Here is an 18,347-nt window from a genome sequence, read left to right on the forward strand (position 1 = left end):
AACTCTTTGCCCTTAATTTTATGGATAGCAAATGAAATCACAGCTGAGACACACTGCTGCAAAAACCTTTGTCCTCAAACTGGAAATTTCTCAGCCACTGATAGAAAGGGCCGCACAATGCAAGGTTTGAATTGCTCATCTATTGCCACTGGAAGGGAGGAGATTTATTTCCGTCTTAAAAATAATAGTAGTTACCACTATTAAGTGCCCACTCCCTGAGAAAGGTGCTGACCTACCTCGCAGTGATAACATTCCACATGGTAATCCTTGTCCATGGACACAACCCGAATGGTCTCATCAGACCCCTGTAAGCATTCAAGCAAAAGAGAAATTACAAAGGATTACAGCAGGATCAGACACATGCACTCTGTAGATTGCTTCCTGCAACAATGTGAATGTTGAACAAATGCATTTGAGCTGCTGGTTGGACACCACAAATAAATCTTGTCACCTGCAGTTACTTTTACATCATCGACTGCAGATATCCTCTAAAATGTAACATCAGAAATGTTAAATTCTCTCTGTTTAACAGTCACATCTACTCCAAATCAGGCATTAATGATTTGGTAATTTCAGTATATCACATTTCTCAGCATTTTAAATTGGTTTTGCCCAAGATTCATCTCCTCCAAGTATTAAAATGAGTTCATCCCAGAGGGGTCACATAGAGGTTATTCATGAGCACCACCAGCATTTATTGACATGAAGGAAAGGTATCCCGAACATATAACTAACAGCAGTATAATCCTGCAGGAGATGAAAAAAGCAGCCTGGCTCAGCAGAAATAAGCCTCATTATTGAGCAAAAGAAGGGTCACATCTCAAGGGCAGTGTATGAGCCTAGGTCAAAAGGTTTCACGCTGGAGGAAGCGATCATCTCTCCCCATCCCCAAGAACATTCGTCTCGACATAGGGTCAAGTCTGAACGAGAGCAAGGCCTGAGACATGACGCTCCCTCCCCAGAGGGTATATGAAACAAAGGGCTCTCACCTCGGAGGGCAGAATGGGAAGTCCACATGCTGCACACTTTGGAGCTAAAACTCTGGAAGAGCAACAAGAAAGTGAAGGCAAGTTATAGATCAACACAAAAAGAGAGGCCTGTATGTTCTCGGTGATAAGACAAAGAGCTGCAGCTGTGAATAACTTATCCACAGGAAACCTTTACATCCCGAGATCATAAATTCGTTTTAGGATTGATTGTAAGTAAGGCTTGGCACACATTGCGCAGTTAGGCAAAAAGAGATCTTACATTTTACATTTAGTGCCAGAAAGAAACCAAACCCACTGTAGAATTCTTGGCTGCTACTGAGAGATTTAGAAGAGAGAATGAGGAGAAACTGAGCAGGACCATCCCCAGAAAAACACATTAAAAGAAGTGGCAGCCTTGCACCGGGGCAGGAAACCTCAGAGAAAACACCATGGGACCGTAAGGTTCCTTAAGGCCTTATAACATGATGAATAAATAATTAAATGCAATAGGATGGAAATATGCATCATTTCAAAACAACAGTGGCACACGGAGGCAACTCTAATCTTGGCACAACACAGAACAGTTCCCGGGGCTGCCTGAGCAACACTTAATACTCTGCCTGCTCAGAAAAAGGAGCAAGGAGCAAAGCGAGCCAAACAGATGCTCAAAATGTATGCAGCTCTAATATAACTACCAGCTAAGAGCACAGCCATTTTATTTTACTAAATGACAAGTGTTTTTTTAAGTGGATTTATCAGTTGTTTAATTTAGAGCTGGATGAAAGTTTCACTTTGATTTCTAAAAGCATTTGTCCTGCAACTACTCAAAAAGCAACTCACGTTGATTTCAACAGGCATTCACAGTCTTACTTTAGACTGGACTTTCTTATACCACTGAACACTCGATGAGCACTATTTCTCACTATCTCTGCTTTGCAGAAGGGGCGGCTGAAGCCCAGGGGTTAAGTGACTTCCTCAGTTACACAGAAAGTCAACGGCAGGGCAAGAGGAGAGACATCAGGAATTTCTAGGGTCTAGCCCCATCCTCAAACTTTTACCTTCTAATCCTGTCCCTATTTTACTAATCCACACTTCCTAATTAGCTGAAAAGCTAAATCAGAGGCTTGTTGATTGAAGCACCTCTGCTGTTTATTTTGTCCTTACTTGTGGTAATCTCTGACACAGTAGATTTTGTTTTCAGAGTCTACAGTAAATGGCACACCATCCAGACACTCATTGCAGACCACACATCGGAAGCAGCCTGGATGATATGATTTCCCTAGAGCCTGCAGGATCTGCAACAAACCAAGAGACAGGAAAAAAGCATGTGAACAGCCAATAAAGGTGAAAATAATAAACACACAGCTTTACATCAGACAATGCTGCATATTTATCAGCAGGGCTGTGACTTTTTTCAGGCACCTCATCTGAAAAATGAGTTAACAGGGATGGAAAGGGCAGCTGGAATCAATATATATCACCTGGTTCCAGAGCAATGAATTATTAGCACAGGTAAGAAAACAATTCAGAGTCTCAGTCAAGGTATTTAGAATTACAAAGGATAGAAGTGACAGAATTTAAAGGAAAGAAAACAATTTCTGAAGCCAACAGTTGGAGAATACTTAGCAGGATCACAAGGCAAGACGTACCAGGCCAACAAAAGGAAATACACCTTTATATTCTCCGTGAGAGGCTGAAACAAATACTGTTGCTAGGTTTTCATAATGCTTTAGATATCCACAAGCTTTGTACTCTCTAGCCTGGCTTTCTAATTAACACAGACTATGGAAACTGTATTGAACTCAACAGCTGCAATTCACCTGCTGGCTTTGGGGCAGGAATACCATGGTCCATCAGCCAGGTGATCAGACTTCTGAGTGTAAAATAGCTTTTCCAATTTTAATGCTTTCCAGTGTAAGCAGGCAAGCAAAGATAATTAATGATAAGCATTAGAAAATCTTGGGAGGCATGCTGTTAACTGACCACCCAGAAATTCCTAATTTCTTTGCCTCAGCTACAGTTTCACACCACCAGCTAAATGCCCATGGGTTTGTCTCCCTCTAAATCACTCACAAGTGAATGCTGCCCGGTGCTGGCTAATGGCCAGCTGTGACCCACTCCACGCACATCTTGAATGGATGATGCCTGTTGCAGGCTAATGAGAACTGCCTGCTTCAGCAGGATGTCCACACACCTACTGAAGAGTTTGCAAGGACCTGGGCAGATCTGAACTGAGGTCTGGATCAGATACTCTGGGTCGAACCTGTTCCCCAGAGTATCAGCACCCACAAAAAGCAGCAACAAGACAGTAGCTTCATCCTGAAGGTACGTGGGAAGCCACAGCTTGACTATACGAAAGATAGGCTCAGCAGAGCCACAGTGATGCCCCACAGCGAGGGAGCACTGCAGAGCCACTGCACTTCCGAGCAGGAAGCAACGACAGGATTACAAAGACACTGTTCAGAGAAGGCCGAGAGGGGATGAAAGAGCTGAAGGCTCTGCTTGTCAACTTGCACCAAAAACACGCAGAGCAAAGTCTCTGCACCACACACAGCATGGTGCCAGCTTCACTTCCCGCAAAAATCAACAAAAGGCTTAGTGGATTTTCTTTCTGCTACCAATCTCACACTAGGCAGACTACCAGATGATATCAGACAGTACTGGATATGAATATACTTTGCTTTTGATGCATTTTTCTAAAAAGCTGTGGGGTTTTTTTCCTAAAGCAATTATCACTTACCATGTCCATTATCAAATGACCACAAATGAAACACCTGTCAGCTGACTGCTGGAAACCAGAATACTGCAAGGACAAAAAAGAATTGGCTTAAAATTTCACAAGGCTAGTCAAGCATAAACAACAGTGTACTGTGCGGCATTATTTGCTTGGCCTTTTTCTGTACTCTTCACACAAGCTAAACTTCCCAACACTTTTTTTCAGTACACAAAGCTGTGGACGAGTCCCCAGAGGATATTCTATAAAGACTCCAGACTTCCAGTGTTCAGAAGGAGTACGAGTTCCTGTAACTTTCAAGTCCTTAATCTAAGTTTAATTAAGTATGTAATTAAATACCATAAATGCACATGCAAATGCACACGCTTATTTGACCACATGAATCTACAAGCCAGGAACTTATTTGTGTTTATTACATATTCATATCACAACACCTGTATTTATAGGCTTGGAAAGCCAAATTCTACCTTTGGTTACATTGCTATAGGTCTACTGAAGCTTCTCCGAGGTCAGTGGTATTGTCCAAGCTCTCTGGTAGTGTAACATTCAAGTTTGGCCCAGAGCACCTTTCTTGTTGCTATTGCTGAGATCTAATGCTGAGGAACTGCCTGTCATGTCCACACCATATCACCTGCTAAGCTTTCAGTCCTGTCTGAATAGTGGAAATGCAAACTGCAAAAATGAAATAATTCAGACACATTTAACCAATGTTTCCATTTTCAGCCTGTGTAGAATATACTGATTAAAGCAAAGAATATTAATGCACTACTCTCTGCCAGAAATCACTAGACTTTCCGAACAAGTAGGCAAAATTTTTCAAGTCTCAATGACAGCTTAATCTATGAATGAGGGCTCGGGGACAGTGAGTATATGGCTTCTGCTCCACCAAGCAAAGAGAGGACCATGGGGTCGCTTCATGCTCAGGTACATTCACACAAAATCCACTGAGGGCAATAGAAAGATATCCATTAAGATGCCGAAGGAAAACCAGTTCATTGGAAAAGGAAATTCACTCATTCATTCTTCTGTAGCCATTCATCTCATTCCTGCCTCTGTGGCATGGCCAGAGAAACGCTTTCAAGGAGCTATCCCAAGAGGCTACACCTTCAACTATCGGCTCTGCGCCGCAAAACCATGGCCTCTTACTCGGCTACTTCCAGCACCACACGCAGGCAGCCACCACGGCTGGGGCTGGCCCGGGGTAAATGGTAGAGCGGAAGGGACAGGCAGGAGGCTGGACTAGAGCCATGTGAAACGCGGGCAAAGCTGCTGGGCAGAAAGGCTGCACGTCTGCCAGAGAGGCTGCGACGTGCCAGCACAAGGGTCAGCTGTGAGCTTACCAGGAAATCTTCTTCACAGAACACCTTGCCATTGACAAAATAAAAGGCTTTTCCTCTCAGCTTTCGACCTGAGGAAAAAACACAGAGAAAAGAGAAAGGTCAGCAGAGAGCAGGGAGAAAATGTGAGCGAAAACTGACTGCTGAGAAGCGAACAACAACGAGGACATCTGAGCACGGCCACCGCACAGCTGGAGAAGAGCACCCAACCCCAGCACCAGTCTTCCAAGCCTCCAGCCCGACTAACCCCATCTCCTCCTCCACTGGCGGTCGCTGATGAACACCGATCGCTGGATCCAGACAACAGTCCCACCTCCGGGCAGGAGGAGGTAGCTTTGCAAGCCTGGACCACCTTCTGGCAGATTACAACACGAAATAACCTGGCAAGAGCAAGTGAGGGTACTTTGACTCACACTGGGAAACACCCCAGGAGAGAAGCAAGGAGAAGAAAGGGCATGCAGAGGGTGATCCCTACTTGATATCATTCCTCAAAATGTCACCCCCCATGCTGTTTCACTAGTAGGTGCCTTCAACCAGCAGCTGCCAGATAAGCCACTGCAATACTCGACCACCCGGTCTGCCTCCAGCAAAGTGCAACACCAGAGCACTCAACACACTTCTCTGCTCCCTACCAGCACATTCGTTATTGCAGCTGCCCACAAAAGTTTGAAACCATTTTTTTAAAAAAAGGTTGGGGGCTTTTTTCGAACGAGAATGTCCTAACAGAGACAGGATGACAATGTTTTTCCAAGGAAGGACTCTACATATGGGGAAGATTTATATTTTATTTACTGCAGCTTTTGTGTTTATGCCTTACATTCGCCATCTGTTTTCAGTTCCACATAACTATGGCAACACATGCTCACACTGCTGCCACTTCTAAACACCCTGCCTTCCACCCGAGAAAAGGGCTAGGTTGTGTTTGTTGATGAAAAGCTGCTCCTACCTCTCTGCAGCCCGGTTTCCCTATTCAGCCAGGGGTTTGAAATGCAGCCTAGCACTAGAGCAGCTCTGCTTGCTCTGCTCGGCCAAGGAGCCCCAAGCACGTGCCCAGAGGCAGCGCCCGGGGCAGGGGGAGCAGCACTGCCCAGGCACAGCCAGAGCAGGACCTGATGCAGGCTGGTTTCAGAGACCTGCCAGGCATTACTAGAAGGAAATCAGAATCAAGACACCCGGGCCCGGAAGCCTCCTGCGTGATATGCACGTATAATTAAAAAATGATCATCAGCTGCTAGGTGTATAAATGCAGATGACCCACGGGACTGGTCTGGAGCTCACCTCTTGGTCCTTTATGGCGTGCACATACCTGGCAGCCTTCGACGATTAACCACGCTGGCTGCAAAGAATGAAGAAAAGGAGGAAGCCAAGTAAAACCACTTCAATAAATTAAAAGCTTTACCACCTCCTGCACACGCCAGAGGGCCCTCTCGGGCTGGGAAAGAACTCCCACTGCTCCTCACAGAATCACAGAATCATTAAGGTTGGAAAAGACCTGTAAGATCATCAAGCCCAACCATCAACCAACAAACACTACCATGGCCATTAAACCATGTCCCACAATGCCTCGTCCACACGTTCCTTGAACACCTCCAGCGATGATGATGCCACCACTTCCCTGGGCAGTTTATTCCAATGTCTCACCACTCTCTCAGTAAAGAAATTTTTCCTAATATCCAGCCTGAACCTCCTCTGGTGCAACTTGAGGCCATTTCCTCTTCTCCTATCACTTGTCACTTGGGAGAAGAGACCAACACCCATCTCTCTGCATCTCCTTTCAGGTAATTTCCTCGGGAAATGGAGATGCTCCAGTGAAGCTCTAAAGTTTTGCCAGTGAATTCAGCCAGACCAGCATTTCACCAGTAGCCCTTAGTGCTCTGCCTAGGTGTCAGCCAGCAAGGCAGGCAGAGGACGTGGCAGCCATGCTTCTTGAGGAACGATCCCTGGTGTGCAGGAGCAGCAGCTCCGTGGTCAAGCTGCAGGTGTTGCTCAGCGGCATAGGAGCCAGAAGCACATCGCCCTGGCACGCTCATCATCCCCCGTTCTCCTCTAATCCCCGCTGGGGACAACCACGTTACCTGGCGCTGAGAGATGACCCAGGGTGCCAGCCCATCCTCGCACCAACACGGACCTCGGACAGGACACGGAAGAAAACCCGACAAACCCGAAAGCATCTCACTCTGATTTCTCTCACCCATCCTGATGCTTTGCCAAGGTTGCCAACACCAAAACAGGACCTGAAGCCCAAAATAAAAAGTATCTAATCCTGGACTTTGTGACCCATGACCCAGGGTGCGTATTCATATAATAACCCCTCCTGTGTGCTTGCCCGTCCACAGGTAAGCCAGCAGTCACAGAGTCCCAGTTTCTGAGGAGGGGAAGGAGAGTCATAGGGATACCTGGGATTTGCAGCACCCTTGTCATCGGTAGTCCTAAGTGAGTTAACAAGCCTAATGCAGCAAGAAGTGCCCCCAAAAATCTCCTGTTGATTTAAATACAGCATTGGGATTTGGCACTTCTAAAAACGAAAAACAACCAAAAACCATATAACTTTGATTCTAAATTATGCGGTAGCGTGGGGTCCAGTTTAGTGCGATGGCAGGTGCCCAAGCGACTTTCCACCTGTGTGCAATGTCTCTCCTTAAAGACAAGCTGGCAGCAATGAGGAAAAACATATGCGTGAAGCCATGCAATGAGGAGACACTTCTTTGGGCGATGGCTGGTGCGCGAGCAGCAGCCTTCACAGCAGAGGGGATGAGGTTTGGATCGCTGCCACCACGTCATTCTTCCACGGTGACAAAACCAGCATTTACCGGCCATTCTGCACCCGATATATTTTTAACCCTGTGACATTAGCAGGTCAAGATTGATGGCAACAGACCTTCAGAGAAGGTGCCACAGCCGGTACGCTGTGTCTGGGCTTCTGCTGCAAGCTCATTCAGCAGAGGGATAAACCCCTTTATAACAGACTTTATAATTTGGCTGTTGGCGTTATATGGGCCCATGAAGAAGAGGTGCTGACACCAAAAGCACTTTGAGGGAAGGGGGGCATGATTTAATTACTTTCTTTAGGGAAGAAGGGGTCATTTTGACTATTTTTAGCTCCTCTCCATAACTCTCTTTAAGCCCCTGGCAGAAGTGTAAAAGGAAATTTGCCAAAAACACGAGTAATCAGGTGCCTCTGCAGCCGCTGCGGGAGTGGTGCATGCAAACAGAGCTCATTTCTTCCCCTGCTGCTCTCAGCCTCTCCCTGCCCACGTCAGGATGGACTTCTCCTCCCACCGCCCCTTTGAGGTAAGGAAGCATCTCCTCATCACACACACGGGAAAGCAAGATGCAGGAAAAGCCCATTTCCCTGGGCTGCACTGGGGACTGTCCCGGTGGAGCTGGGAAATGCACGTTCTGGCTGCGGCCACATCAGTAAAACAAACAGCTCTGGGACTGCCCCACAGCGCAGAGCAGGGCGGCAGCGGCTTCCATCCCTGCGCTGAGCTCCCTGCCATGGGACAGCACCTTAAATTAAACAAGTCCCTCTCAAAAGCGATACTTCTGACAGCGTGCCTGCAGAGGCTGGCACAGGTTTTGCTTGAGCACAGAGATGCTGTCATAATTTCACCGAAAGGAAGGATTGAGAACTTAAATGGCATATAAGGAATCACATATTGATCACTGCCTGCTCTGTCACTACTGCATCACTTGACATATGCATCATGATGACTACAGAGATGATATCCTTTGATAAACCCAGGAATATTAATGCGTGGCTTGCCACTTTCAGGGTCAATTACATGTCTTAAGCTGCTGGCTCCTGACCATATTTCACTTTCACTTCACTCTGAATTTAGCTAATCTCTCACCTGAAAAAATTCAGTGAGTTAAAATTCTTCAGCATTTCAAGCCTACCATCTTCACCTGTTGTTACACGACTTCTTGATCCTCTTCCTGACAGGAGGTTTGAGCCTCCTGCTTTTCTGTACTGCTCATCCCTAACATGTCTGTCTAATCTGTTTAGCTGTGGGACCTTCAGGATGACCTCAAGGTCATTTCAGCACCAATTTCAGAATATTTCAAGCTTAGTCACTAGTGCCTTTGTGCTAAAATAAACACACTTTGCTTAGCAGCTGGTTTTAGGCATACCACCAGGCTGCACTCCCAGGATGCTGGTACTTTTGTCCATCGTTTTCTCAAATGACAGCTCTCTCCTTTTGAAGTTCATACAGAGAGGGGTTTACCAGGCACTTGCAATGGCCCAAGGAGGATGCTGGGACAGGCATCGTTTCCTTGCTGGGGAGCCAGACCCAACTTTCTCTTTTGAAGTTGCTTTTCCTTTATTTATTAAAAGGACATGGGGTCACAAACCCACGTTCAAAGACAAGAGATTGCTCTCAATGAATGTAATGGTACAGGGCCACGTCCAGATCCCAGGGCTCTATGGGGATGCATGGCCAGGACCCTGCACTGCTGGGGAAGCAGCGTGGCACTTATCTAAGTACCATGGAGCTCCCTGCGGTATCTGCACGGTAGACTGGCAGCTGCTCCCGGGTCCTTTCCATGCTGACAGCCCTGGGCCTCTGTTACTACAAAAATCAGTCGGTCTTAGAGCGCCACAGCAGTAAGATAAATTTGGACATGTGATTACTAATGGCAGGGTAAACACAAAAGGATTTCAGGTTCCAGATTCAGTGGATGTAACCTCCTGACACACTAGTGGGACAGCAGGCTGGAAACACCATCCGTCCAGCTGCTAAGGATCGAAACAAGCTCCTCCCCAGTCCTGGGTGGCTCTGGCTCAAGCTCCAGTCATTCCCCCAGCTTTCATTTCCCCCATGTAAAGCTGCGAGGAGGTTTGGATCAAAGAACCTACTCTGGTCCGCGTGCACCCTGCAGACAGCACAATGGGCACAGACAGAGCCCAGAGACCTCAGCTCCCTCATACCACAGTAAAGTCACTGCTGCCCACAGATCAGCAGCGCACGACCCACTGGCGCACAGTCAGCACACGCGATTTTGAAGCCCTCCATGAATACTGGCTTTGCTGACATGCAGTATGGTGTCCTACTGCGTGTTGCAGACTTGGTCAAGGATCAGAGAGCTCTACTTAATTTCTGCCATCTGTGCTATTTCTGTGGGCCGCCATTGAAGCTGGATGCAGCACTGAGTCTGGCACAGAAGCATCAATATTTCCAGTCCGCTCTTGAACTGGGGCTGGACGAAAGAGTCACTTAGATGCCTGCACATCCTCCAAATCAGGTAAACTCAGACTGTGATCAACCGGCAAACACCCCAGGTCAGATCAAAGCCTTGGTGAAACCGTGGGCAGGAGGAGAGGACACCTCTTAGAAAAAACTGCGCTAAGACACAGTAGCTCCATTACCATTCAGGTGTTCAGTCTCTCTCTCAGCTGTATTGTAAAATTGCAAAAACTGCCCTCCGCGCTCTCACCACACATCTGAGGTGGTAAAGAAAAAAAACAACTCTGAGGAAATTATCTGATGCCTGAAAGCCAAAAGCTTGTATGAAGCGTGTATGAAAAGGTCAGCCGCCTCTAATGGCAAAGCAACCACAGGTGAAGGCAGAAATGGCTCCTCAGAGGGAAACATTAGGAAACCACAGTAAGCCACACAACTGAGCAACACCTCTCCTTTGCTGATGGCAAACTGTTACAAGGAGACACTAAAATGTTTTTCTTTTTAGGGAAAACTCCTAGAAGCTTCAAAATGCAGAGGTAAGATAAAGTCACCCTGGGACAAAGCAACACTACAATCCGGGGAGTCCCGGCTGAGGTACCAGTTTTCAACCCAGTGCCCAGCTGCTCTCTGCACCACTCTGGGGATGGCTGCCCTGTTCCCCAAAACGCACCAAAACCAGGCAGCTGTCGGAGCTGGCCTCTTACCTTGTCACCCACCGTCATCGAAACACACGGAGACTCAGAGGAGGGAGGGGGAGGCAACCTCTGTGTCCTCGGTGACTATACGCATCAAAACTATACGAGAGCGCAATTTTTAAATTTCTCTAGGTATGGAAGAGGCCTCCATGCTTACTGAACCACTACTCAGAAAATTATTCATAGATACTATTAAAACATTATAAGAAAACCCCTGAAATCTTTACAGCACAATTAATCCTATGCCAATACTTTGAAGATGATGTTATAAAATAAAAAGACCAGAAAGATTGGAAATATATTCCACTAAATGTTTCAACCTTTTTTCTCACATTGTCCTAATATTTCAGACTTTCGGCCAGCACTAAAACACATGCAATCGACTCAAACCAGTAGCATATTGATAAAACCGTGACTGCATCTCCTGTGCGTGAGCTGAACACTTGTACCTTTCCAGCGGGGTATCTACTGAGCACATCTGGACCATGCCAAAGCCCCTTCAGCTCAGACCCCAAAGTACTACGGCCCTGAAATCTGGAGAGGAACAAGTTCCGTCATCCTACTGTGAAAGCTGCCCTGGTGTTTCTCATCTATGGCAAGCACTTCTTGTGTCAAACAGTGGGGATTTCTCACCAGCGAGCTGAGAAACTGAAAAGTCAGCAAGAACAAAGCAGCAATTTAGACTGGAGCAGAAACACGCACTGATGCCTTCCCTGTCTCCCAAACTGTCGGTAAAGCCAGGCACGGCTGAATCTTTTCTGAGATTACTTTTGCTAAAAAAATACATTGTTTACTACGTGGACTCTTGCATGATAATTTTACTAAAGGGATGATGAGGAAGGATTACCAGCAGTACTTTGCACTCTCCGCTTTGAAGATCTTCACATTTCTCACGCATGTCGAGCAGTGTAGTGGTTTTACATCCAGTTACAAGCAGTAAATTCTGCTTCCGCTAGAAGTGCTGGTAGTTTCTGCATCTGAAGATAACCATACACATACATGCACCGTGGGGAAATTCACTTGGCAAGACTATCTGTTCTGCAACCTGGGATTAAGTCGCGCTCGCAGAAAAAGGTGACTTTCTACTTGTAGAGTTATTTAGTGATACCAAGAAAAACCATGGCCTTGTTGATCCCGGGGTTATACACCAATATGGGCATGCTTATTCAACATAATTATCCCAAAGACAGCAAGAGCTGCATCGCTCTAAGTAGCCATGGTTTATAATCACTGCAGCAAGACTAATTAGCCCAAGCAGAGGGCGACACTTGCAGATACAGTGCTTCGATACCTTAGCTACCTTATTTAGTAAATGACCCTTGATACCTCTAAACACAACTACATTGTGAAATATTAAAAAACCCACCATATATATCCCCAGAGGGAGGCAAGAAACAGCCAGCTCGTGTTATTTCAAACTCTGCCACTGGAACAGCAGCCTGTTACCCTTACACAGACATCAAGATTAATCTGAGCTTACAATAAAAAAAGAAAAAGAAAGTCATGTAGTAATGTTGACATGTCAAAGGTCGAATTCTGTAATCTGGCAAACATGCAAAGTTTCCACCTCTTTGTAATAAGGGGTCAAAATCTGGTCCTTGTTTTGGACCTTCTGCTGCAGTTCACCATCGAACCCTCCTTCCAACCACCTTGCAATCAGTTCTTTCTTTCTGACTTCCTTCCTCGCCTACTGATTTCCTTCACAGTCACCTCTGATACCTCCCTTGCACTTTTTTAGCTTTCAGATTTCCTCTGAGGACCAAGCAGCTCAAGTACAAGACCCTTATGCTCTAAATTATGCTGCCAGCAGAGCTAAAAAGGTCTGTTTTCCAGGCAATCTGCAGCAGTTGGATATGAGCCTGGCTGAATCCTGGACAAAACACTAGAACACTACAACAGGTTAGAGCGATACTGTTTAGTTAAATCTACATCATTTATAAGGTCTCCTTACTACCTAAATAATAAATATCAACATCTGGAAACACCTGCATTTTTTGTGTTCTGAGGAGGTATAAACAGGTCATTTAACTTAAACGGTTAATGTAACAAACCATTTGATAATGACAACTGTTTGTCCAACAAACTGAAAAAAAAAACAAGACGGAAACAGACACCTTGAGCTTGCAGGAAATAGCCATGTGAGTTTTGAGGACTTTTTTTTTTAACCTAGTTTCATGGCCCTCCTGTAAAGCAAATATAATTTATTACTAATCCCGCAGAAAGAACCCAAAGTTTTTTCCTCTCCCTCTCTGCAAAAAGCTGCCTTGTTTGTGTCTCTGCCCTGTAACAAACAAGAAGATAAATGAGACATTTATTCCAAAGTAATCACTCTAAATCTGTTGTTTTGACCTCTAAGCCAAATTTTCTGCATTACATGCCAGTGGCTCAGATAAAACAGTACTTTTTCTTGACAACTGAACCCTGTAACGTATGCGTAGCTCTGCTCAACAAATTGCTCTATCATTTATCTCTGAACATATGTGTATCAGGAAACTGAGGGTGCAGGAAATTTGGCACCAGGAGGTATCAACCCCCCTCCCCTCCTTAGACTCTCTTGGTTTTCTGTATCTGAGAAACTAATGCACATTTGGACATAAATCCAACTACGAGCAAAATTAGAAATCCTCACTAAAATGAAAACAGCAGAACAGAGGATATAAATATCTGGAGGGCAGTATGTTTTACCTTAATAGGTAATTTTGAATATTTTGTTTATTGGAGCAGAGATATTCAGCACTCCACCAGAGCAGAAATTTTCTGATTGAAATCACGAGCAACCTTGATTTCTCAAAGACAAGGTTGTACTGGATGGTGTCCAAGACGAACTCCACTTGACCTTAAAAGCACTACTTACTTTTCAGCTGGAAACCAGAGTTTCCACATAGGCTGCTCAAGACATGCTTTGCAGCTAGACAGACAACACCATCCGGACAAACAGTTATTTTTCTGGCAGATAAAACGGTCTCATCATATTTACTGCAGCGACACAGATGACAGCAAGCCTGCAGAGAGGCACGCGCGCTCTCTGGGTAACAACAGGGCTGCGTGCCCTTCATTTCTCTTGCGGCCGATGGTCCGGGGGACTGGGAAATGCTGTCGGTCTGCGAAAGGGGGTACATTTCCTCCCTGAGCGCAGGGCAGGACGGCATGTACCACCACAGGCTTTAGTTAAGCAGCTGCAATGCAAAGAGGCTCGATGAATCAGAAAGTCAGCCCAGCTACAGCTTTACAAGCACAGCAAGCCAGGTGGCAAAGCACGCTGCTGGGGGGGAAATACAAATGCCCTCCCCGTGCCTCCCAAGCTCCTGGAGCAAACAGCTCCTACACGGAGGGCTCGGCAGACCACAGCAGCAGTGCAGGAAACCACCCCCTGTACTGGAGGGTTTCTAGTGAGCCTTGCCACTTGTAGAGGTACGTGCACATGAGGGAAACACCGCTCCTGCGGAGGCCTCCCCCCGGCACTGCCCTCCTTCGAGGACCAGAAGTCCCATGCCACCACGCACCCTCCTCTCCATCCATCTGTGCCGGCCACCACTGTGTCCAGCTCCCATCTTAGTACGGCCGCTGCCCCAATGGGAAGGACTTGAGCTTTCATGAGTAGTTCCTCTCCTGCACATAACAAGCCAAAACAGGCTCTCACTTACACTCCTGTGGCTTCCATTCCCCTTTTTTATCTCATATGGAAATACAGCATTTTCTAGTCAGAGAAATATTATTATTACTCCCCTCCTTTCTTTTTTTTTTTAAACCAGCATTTTTACTAGCTTTTTTTTTACTTGCCATTTGAAAACCTTTGCTCCAGCACATCTCCAAAGAGATTCCTCAATTACAGCCTGGATAAGAGAGAAAATGGGCTTCACTTTGCTAAACTTAGCTTTTTCCATCTTTCTAAGTCTCACCTGACACCCAAACCTTTTCATCTTGCACTGGAAACCTCTGGAAAGGGTTGCCTTTTAGCATAAACAGCAAATAGCTATTCTTTCAGCCCTTACCAACCCACCTCATTAGAAATGGGATTAAGCTATTTTTTAACAAAACACAAACAAACATAAACGGAAGTAACCACTGATACCTCTGCAACCACAAGTACCCCTCTAGTGTCTCCAAATCAAGATGGTAAAATCCGTTCTAAAAGGAGGATCAAAAGTGTTTCTTTCTAAAGCACCAGTTGCACGGTAGTAATTTTAGAAGTTTAAGACCGCTCAAACCTGCTGCTGGATTATTTTTAACAGGAGCCTTGTGTGCAAGGACAGTTTGGAGACTCCCTGGCCATGGAGGGCAAGAGGTCCCTGAAGCAAAGCTCCATCTGCAGCCAGGAATCCTCTCCACAGGAGATGATTTTGAACTAATTTGTAAGAGAGCATGAAAGAGTGAGCTGGTGACTTCTGGGCCTTTAGGAAACTGCCACCACACGCAAACACCACTGTTTCTTTTCAGTTTTCCCATCTTCGGACAGATGACAGTGAAGTGCTCTACTGAAAACACAGGTGAGGCAAGGCAGCTGGTGTCGGACAGCTGGGAAATGAGCAGAGTTCAAGGTTCAGCTATTATTAAAAAGCACACACATCTTTCTATATTTACTCCCACTTTACAGCTCCAAATAAAACACATGCAGTCCTGATGAGTTTACAACTCTAAATAAAACGCAGCAGAAAAACCCTTAGACTCATCTGGGAAAACCAAACTGATATATACAAAAGCACCAGAAGGATTATTACTATTTTTTCTGCCACCACATATACAGCTACATTTCCAAAAATACGCTACTATCCCTAGAGTTAACCATAACAAAATAATAGAAAAAATACTGTCTTACACACACAGCCACAGCCTGGTTCCTCACCCCAGCTTCATCACGGACCTCCTCGAAAAGCCACTCAGGAGGATGCATGCATTGCAGCACGCTATATGCTCCAGCAAGCTTCACATCTGGGTCTGACATGCGGCAGGGAGCTCGGCAGGGCCAGCCGAACTATTTACCCCGCTTCCCGAGCAGAATTCACAGGGCTTGCCATCGCTGCTCCATGACCACACCAACCAGACCACCCGTGGTCTGACGACCACGACCACACCATGACCAGACGAACCATGCAGCAGCTCCATCTGAAAAGGTGTCTCCGGCGCTCGCAGAGCCCGCTGCCGATCCTCGCACCCTGCCTGTGCCCTCGGCACTGCGCCCGCCCGGCGGCTCTCCCTGGGGTCCGCAGACTGAAAGGCCAGAATGGCTGTAAAGTCTGACGTGACAAATAAAAAACCCATAAATGCCAGCTAAGGCATATTCACTGCTGCTTTGAAAAAACCACTCTGTGAGTAAGAAAACATAGCTGTAACAGAGAGACAGAGGAATGAAAACAACCGTCCCCCATACCAGAAGGCAGGTGGCCGGCACAATCCGAAGTATCTTTTCTACATGCCTTGCAAGAACCCGTTCAAAAACAAATAGCAACCACCACCACCAAGACATACAGCTGCAGCAGACTTCAGCTGGTAGATAATTCAATAACCACATCCTTTTTTTCCCCCTTTACACCAGAAAAATGTTAAGCCCAAAGAGTTTGCCCCAGGGCCCTGCTCCGGTAGCACGGGCAGCAGGCCAGGCAGGGGGTACTCACTGCAGGCTCCGCAGGTGAAGCAGCCATCGTGGTAGAGGTTGCCCATGGCCTGGCAAGCCTGGTTTGCTCCATACACCCCCTTGCTGCACTTCACACAGGTGCCTGGAAGAGAGAGAGGGAGACAGAGGTCAGAAGCGGGACCCTGTGGCGCGGCTGGGGGCACTGGCTGGGTGACCACACCTGTAATTCGGCATGGTGGCTCGACAGCTTAGGACCAGGTGGTTCATTGTAGCCACAAGACGTAGGTCACATCAGTGTCACCCACCCTGAGCGATGCTGTTAACAGTGGCCACGACGGTCATCAAACCTCCATGGCAAAAGCCTTTCGCAAAAAAGTAAACCAGACAAGAGCAGCCCTGTTTGTCTACAGCGACATCTCCTTCCTTCACCTATTCACTCCCACAAACTTCATATACATTTAAAAACACTCAGTGACCCTCCCAAAAGCCTGAGTGGTAGTAAGCGGTGCTCAGCGCTGTTCACAGACCAATAGTTTCTGCTACTTATTGCACGAAATAAGCTTGTTGGTTGCAACTGATGTGAGGAAAACACACGTCTTCCCTTAGCCCCTTTAAATCTCCATCAGTTTCAGACCCTGCTTGTGTCTGCTGGAGGCCCTAAGGATTTCCCACCAGAACAGAGCTGGGCTGACTACCTGACACCTACCTCTCTTCCCTCTGTCAGCCACATCGGAACAGAGAGACCCAGCGTAGGCACTACCTACAGACCAGGTATCCTGCCCAGACGTTCTTCTCGCGCCCTGCGGGACAAGGCAAGAAAGAGGTCAGCTGTAAGGAGAGGATACCTGGTGGTGGCGGCACCACCAGCTAAGGGGGGCTGACTCTCCGGTGGCCCATGGGATGAAGGAGAGCCGGGACCAGCACACATGGTCAACTTCTGGCTAAAAGCTGTCCCAAGTGCAAGTCCAGGGTGCTCCTCGCACCCAGGCTTTTCTACCACCACTATCACCTGAAGACCAGGGTCAGCTCTGGAGCTCCAGAGGAAGGAGAAGACGACTGCGCTTGGCTGTTCAGCCCAATCTCTCGCCACAGCCAGTACAGCCAAGCACACTTCCACCTGCACCCACCCTGGTGTGGGGCTCCAACTCAAAATCCAAGCCAGGCAGAGAGTGTAGGGTGAGGATTTCCACCTCATGAGGAAGCTGCTGAGACCCTCCAGGCACAGCCTTGCCTGATCGAGGCTGGAAACAGTGGCAACAGGGCAGATGTGTGGTGGTGGTGGTGGGGAGGGAGGGAGGGACTGCAGGGAGAGACTTCAGCACTGCAGGTTCGCAAAGGGTGTTGTGTGTTCACCTAGGGCCTCTCAAATCTCACCCGCATTTCCATGTAAAACTAATTTGATAAGGGAGTAAGAAGTGCCAACTGAGTTTCACACCCTTGATGGCATCCACTAGCAGGACCTGCTCCCTCCACCTGGCAGGCAGAAACACAGCGAGACCACCCAAAACCACTGTTAGCGGCCAGGGAGAGAAAGTCCTTGTCCAAAGAAAATGACACATCAAGCCAGTTTACTTACTTCAGGCATTACCCTCTGGTTGCGACAGACCGGTTTTAAAGCAGCATCACCCTTTAACTACTTCTAAGTGAGCAACTTTAGTCTGTGTTTAAGCAAATAAACCTGGATCTACCCAAAAAGCGTAGTGTGAAGGACAAACAGAAGATATGTCTCTGCTCCTCAGCGATCCTGCGGATGTGACTTTGCCTCCAGGTCTCTCCTTCCACCGCTGCTCTGACTCTTAAACTCCCTGGGGCAGGGATTGTTGGTCACGTCTTGCTCCTACTGGCCCAAGAAGAG

At 46.9% G+C, this 18,347-nt stretch overlaps 1 protein-coding gene across 2 annotated transcripts in view; it reads right to left on the reverse strand.

Moving 5' to 3' along the window:
• LIMD1 (LIM domain containing 1) overlaps window positions 1–18,347 on the reverse strand; it is a 30,197-nt gene that overhangs the window by 1,843 nt on the left and 10,007 nt on the right. For both annotated transcript variants that reach the window (XM_059818908.1, XM_059818907.1), the window contains 6 exons: window positions 16,533–16,634; window positions 5,043–5,110; window positions 3,709–3,771; window positions 2,133–2,263; window positions 990–1,041; window positions 237–305 (listed from right to left, as the gene is read on the reverse strand). In XM_059818908.1, the coding sequence (XP_059674891.1) occupies window positions 237–305; window positions 990–1,041; window positions 2,133–2,263; window positions 3,709–3,771; window positions 5,043–5,110; window positions 16,533–16,634 (485 nt within the window). The remainder of the gene's footprint in view (window positions 1–236; window positions 306–989; window positions 1,042–2,132; window positions 2,264–3,708; window positions 3,772–5,042; window positions 5,111–16,532; window positions 16,635–18,347) is intronic.

This window comes from Gavia stellata, chromosome 6 (genome assembly GCF_030936135.1).
Source record: "Gavia stellata isolate bGavSte3 chromosome 6, bGavSte3.hap2, whole genome shotgun sequence".
Taxonomy (NCBI): Eukaryota; Metazoa; Chordata; class Aves; order Gaviiformes; family Gaviidae; genus Gavia; species Gavia stellata.